Below are 5,814 nucleotides of genomic sequence, written 5' to 3'. Positions count from 1 at the left end.
ACTTTTAACCCTCTCAGACTTGCCATTGCTAAAACTGATTTTACCGTTTCAGCCTTTGCTGTTGGGGCAAACACTTCATCATAATGTATCATTTTTCTTTGTGTAAAGCCCCTTGCAACCAACCTGGCTTTCCTCTGACAACTACCATCAGCCAGCTTTTTCACTTTAAAAACCCACTTACAGCTTATGGGCTTTTTACCTTCAGGCAATGCTGTAGGTACAAACACATTGTTGTTTAGCAGAGAGTTATACTCTGCCTGCATTGCCTTTAACCACGCCTCTTTCTCTAGAGTAGGTAACTCTTGCACTTCTTCAAAGTTTTCTGGTTCAGTTACACAAACCTGGTTTATGGTGGCTGGGAACCCATAACGGTCTGGAGGTTGACCTTTATTACTTGTTGTAGACCTCCTTGGTTCATTAATCTCACCCCCTGGGTGCTTTTGGGGTGGATTGACTCTGGAGATTTACCTCCTCCTGTCCCTGTTGCACTTTCTTTTCCCCCCTGCTCCATACTAGCAGCTGGAGAAAAATGCTCAACCTTTACCTCCTCCCTTTCAGTTTCTCTGGGAGAGCTGCCAACTCTTAGCTTTGTTTCAACTGCCTTATCAGGTACGCTCGGCAGTAAAACTTTTTCTGGCAGCAGGTTTGCATGTATCTTGGGCCAATTTCTTTGCTCATTAAAGCTGGCTGATCGACTATAACGCAAAACATTTTTATCATCTTCAAACCTGTAGGCTTTCGTACCACTTTCATAACCAAGAAATAGCAACTGCTGTGCCCTTTTCCCACCTTTTCTTCGGTTCTTTACAGGTATGTCAACCCATGCCTTTGTCCCAAAGATTCTCAAATGTTGCAAACTGGGACTTTTGTTATAGAGAATTTTATAGGGTATGTCATCTAGTACCCTTGACCACAAGCGATTCCCAATATAATTTGCGGTCTTAATACTCTCAGCCCAGTATTTAATTGGAAGATTTGCATCTGCTAACAATGCTTTCATTTGTGTCTACAAGACACCTCCCCTACGCTCTGCTACTCCATTCTCCTGAGGCGTTGCCACATTGGTAAGTCTATGTTTAATCCCTTGGGAACGCAACCAGTTTCTTAGGGAGCTTGCCATAAACTCTCCTCCCCTGTCTGTCTGAATAGAGCACACCTTTTCGCCAAGTTGCCTTTCTACCCTTCTTACCCAGAACTTCAAAGTTTGGGCAACGTCAGACTTTTGCTTTAATGGATAGACCCAGCCAAATCTAGAATAGTCATCCACTAGGATCAAACAGTACTTGTTATGGGAGACACTTGGTGGAAAAGGACCAGTTACATCAGCATGAATAAACTCCAGTGGTTTTTTGGTTTCTCTCTGGCTTGCTCTTGCTACTGGGCAAGCCCTGCTTTTAACCTCCTTGCAGATATTGCAGTCTAAGTAATTATCACAACTTTTAATGTTTTTCATTCCCCCACACAACTCCAATGTTTTGTTTAGCACCTTATAGCTAGCATGAGCCAGACGCCTGTGCAGGAGATGAATACACATATCATGGGTTGGGACATTTTGCACATTCGCAACCTTAGACTCACACTGCAGTACATACATATTAGTTCTAAGGTTAGCATTTGCCAACACTGCCCCATTTTGCTTTATCTGGCACTGATCTCCCACAAAGTTAACTTCAAAGCCTGTTTTTGCCAAGTCAGGAATGCTCAGGAGATTGTTTTGCAAACTAGGCACACACAACACATTCCTGAATGTGTGTCCCAGTTGTGGGAACACAACCTCCCCCTCACAAACCACATTAGCTTTCTGGCCCGTAGCAAGACTTACATGTTTTTTGTTTGAAGCCCTAGCATCAGTTAGCAATCCTTTTCTTTTACAAAAGGTTTGAGAAGCTCCACTGTCCAGAACCCACAGCTCTTCATTTTCTTGACCATCTGCAGACACCCAAGCGGTAGACTCTCTCTGCTGCCTCCTGTGCTTCTGCTGTTTTTGTTGTTTTCTCGGGCAGTCCTGCAGCAGATGTCCACTGGACTTGCAGCAAAAACACCTTTTTACTTTGTTGACCACCGGCTGGTCTGCAGCAGCTCCTCCTGGCTGTTTCTCTGGCTCCCGACACCTCTGCTCTTCCTGGCTGTTGTTCCCTCTGGGATGCTGCAACAGCTGGGCTGAGGTCATCTTTCGCTCTGCACGCCTGTCCTCCTCTGCATACAACCGTCCAGTAACGTATTCCAGAGTCAGCTTATCAGTCTCTACAGACTCAAGGGAGTTGACCAGCATATCATAGCTGTCATCAAGGGAACTCAGGACTATAAAGACTTTGTCCTCTTCCCCCACAGGCCTCCCTCTTAAGGCTAGTTCCTGGAAACAGCCTGTTAGGAATTTTAGGTGGTTCACCAGGGAGTTCCCCAGTTTCTTCCGACACCGGTACAGTCTCCTGGTCAATGTTATCAGTGAGCCTGCTGTCTCTCGCACATGGACAGCCTTGAGTGCGTTCCACGCCTCACTTGCCGTCACCTTATCAGCTATGTAGACTAGCTGGCTGTCATCCACTCCAAGAATGATCGTAGCCAAAGCTTTCTCATCCTTTTCTAGCTGGGCCTCTGCTAGTGCCAGCTTTTCATCGTCATCCTCATCCTCCTCAGGGGGCTGCGGTGGAGTTTCCACCGCCTTCCACAGGCCCTCACGCTTGAGGAAGTGTTGCATGCGGACCGACCAGATGCTGTAGTTCGTGGCTGTCAGCTTCTCCAGCAAGACGCCAGTTCTGGACTGCTCCATCCCTGCAGCTCACCTCAAGCACCCACGGCTAGATAACTGCCACCTGTACTCTTGCGCAGCGGGAGCGTGCTGGGCCCATGACCCTGTCGCGAATTCCTCGCAGCGCTTTTAGCAGAAACGCTCTGAGTCCCAGGTTTTTCCAGTGCAGTCTTTTTAATGTGAGCTATATACAGGTATTTACAAAAACAGTCCATACAGAGTACCTGCTCCTTAAGGCAAATGAATACTCTCCACAACAGCACCACCATACCACAGCACAACCACCAACAACCACAGTTACTGTTGAACAGGCTTTCCTTTTTAAAACAGGTGATAGCCAATCACATTAATCACACTCCTGCTGAGTCACTCTGACCCAGCACTTCACAGAGTATTGCATCATCCTGTTGAAGCCTGCAGACTTACTCAGTATCCTGCGAATCCCAACACCCAGGTGTCCGGGCAGAACAATGGGGGTGGAGACGCTCCTTCAGGTATACTGGACCGAGACCGTTTAGGGCTTTAAAGGTCAGCATCAACACTTTGAATTGTGCTTGGAAACGTACTGGGAGCCGATGTAGGTCTTTCAAGACCGGTGTTATGTGGTCTCGGCAGCCGCTCCCAGTCACCAGTCTAGCTGCCGCGTTCTGGATTAATTGCAGTTTCCGAGTCACCTTCAAAGGTAGCCCCATGTAGAGCACATGGCAGTAGTCCAAGCGGGAGATAACTAGAGCATGCACCACTCTGGCGAGACAGTCTGCAGGCAGGGAGGGTCTCATCCTGTGTACCAGATGGAGCTGGTAAACAGCTGCCCTGGACACAGAATTGACCTGCACCTCCATGGACAGCTGAAGGAGAAAAATAATCATTTCCTTAATAACAATTTAAATAGCGTATTTAACTAAAATAATAAAATTATAGCATATGTATCCATGTTTGTTAACTGATGTGGTTAAACATGGGTTTCTTTTGTTAGAAAACCCAAAAAAAACTTAGACTGAGTTTTAGCACACATGAAAGACTTAAAACAAATACTTCTTTCCTGATGAATAGCCTTTGGACTATAATGTAACTTAAATAGAAAACTATCTTTAGAAAGATCTTTCCTCCAAAAGCATTTTATTTTAAAAATCCAATTTAAATAAAAAACAGATTTTTTAATTATTCTTTTTTAAATCATTGATTTTTATCCACCCTGTTGGGTGTACACATTGAATGTGTCATACCTGGAAAATACCTCTTGCAAGAGCAGCCATAGGAGGTGCGCTCTAGTAGAGGCAACGCCAATGAATTTTATTTAAGATTTCCCATCGTCCTCAGCTTGGCTATGTGCCCTGGTTCTTCTTGAAGAGGAGACATTCATCATGAGTTCTTCCCTTCTCCTTATCAGACTCTTGTATAAAGAGGACTGTCAAGGTAGGGAAAGATGCTCCACCTCGTAATAATCCTAATTGTTTTAGCTAATCTCTTGGCTGAAAGATAGAAAACTAATAGTTGTGTGCCAGCTTCTTAGCCTAATCCTGTTTCTTCCCACGTGAATGCAGTTCTATAGAGTAACACGAAAGACACCCTAACTCAGGCTTCCTCAACCTCGGCCTGTCCGATGTTTTGAGACTACAATTCCCATCCTCCCTGACCACTGGTCCTGCTGGCTAGGGATCATGGGAGTTGTAGGCCAAAAACATCTGGAGGGCCGAGGTTGAGGAAGCCTGCCCTAACTCCTCAAGAAGTTGAACTTGCTCCAGCTTCGGAGTACCTGCTATAAAAGAGACAACTCTAATAAAGTCACGGTGCTCCAAAGCGTCACCAATTGCATCAAGTTGCTTTAGAGAGAGCATTCATGATCATCATTATCACATTACAGAATTGCTTGGTGACTAAGCAGGGAGCAGCACACGGAGATAAGGGGGGAAGCAAGTACTCTGCAGCCTGTGCCTCTCCCATCCCTGTGCATCATGAGTTCAACAAGTACAGAATGTAATGCAACCCAGCACAGCAACAGCAAGAGGGGCAGTCGCAACACCTCCGCAAGACCTCCTCATACTCTGGACAAGATGATGGTGGGAACTGCTTCTGAACCCTGTATCCCCTCCTCCTCCTCCTCCGCCTCCCTGCCACACAGCCTTAATGATAGAAGTATGGATGTGGAAGTAGTTGACCTCACTTGCGAAACTTCAGAACCTATAGTTGTTGATCTTACGCAAGACGATTCTCTTGTGCTTGTTGGAGAGAGTGGGCAGCAGCCCGATAGAGAGTTCAGACCTCAACCATTGTCTGACAGCCTCATATTTAGTGGTGGTGGTGGTGGTGATAGCAGACACACACAGAGTGGTGCTCTTGCCACTAGAAAGCTCCCCAGAGAAGTGGGAAGGAGGGAATTTGCAAGATCCTCAGGCACTTTGAGTTGTGGAATTTGCATAGACAGCTTTGCAGAGATTGTGCAAAGCAGACGGCTTATAGTGTCAACAACATGTGGCCACATCTTCTGTAGTCAGTGCCTCAGCAATTTTCTTAGGTATGCTAACTTTTGCCCAATTTGTAGGAGGCATCTCACTCCAAAGGAGTATCATCCAATTTATATGTGAAGACATGGGTGTTCCTGAACACAGTCTAATGTGGCCTTCATAAACATGAGTGAACTCCAAAGAACACGCCAAGTACAGTATATATGACTTCAATATGACAGCAATTTCACTTTTTCCCAGTTGGCCTCCTTATAGTCCAGTTGTACTGTTTCAGCTTCGTTTTGCTTTAAGGTTTTTGCCGCTCACATTTTTTGAGGTCTGTAGATGTTTGAAGAACAGCTTGGAGGATATGTCTGCTGCTGCCACATTGCTTTGTGCCGATATCTCATTTCTGTTCTAGTTCTGTTGCTGCTTTGAGAAAAGACTGATGTTGAGTGAACTCATCTATTCAAGACTAGGCTAGTCATAGTCATCTATGATAATACAACCTGCAGCTTCTTTTTGCAATTTGCCTTGTAAAAAACCAAAGCCAACCACTCACCGGTGGAAGTCTGTTCCACATGTACTTGCTTTCTAGTGGCAAACCCCTCTTTCTGTTGA

General features: G+C 45.5%; 1 protein-coding gene across 1 annotated transcript; it reads left to right on the top strand.

The window, feature by feature from the left end:
- Positions 1-4,561: 4,561 nt before the first annotated feature.
- LOC310668857 (E3 ubiquitin-protein ligase RNF4-like) lies at positions 4,562-5,814 on the top strand. The gene has a single exon (XM_083422211.1). The coding sequence runs from the start codon at positions 4,705-4,707 to the stop codon at positions 5,332-5,334; it is 630 nt and encodes a 209-aa protein (XP_083278337.1). The 5' UTR covers positions 4,562-4,704; the 3' UTR covers positions 5,335-5,814.

Source organism: Podarcis tiliguerta, assembly GCF_965153285.1.
Source record: "Podarcis tiliguerta genome assembly, chromosome: W".
Lineage (NCBI taxonomy): Eukaryota > Metazoa > Chordata > Lepidosauria > Squamata > Lacertidae > Podarcis > Podarcis tiliguerta.
Note: the sequence above shows the minus strand (reverse complement) of the source record. Positions and strands in the feature narration are given on the sequence as shown.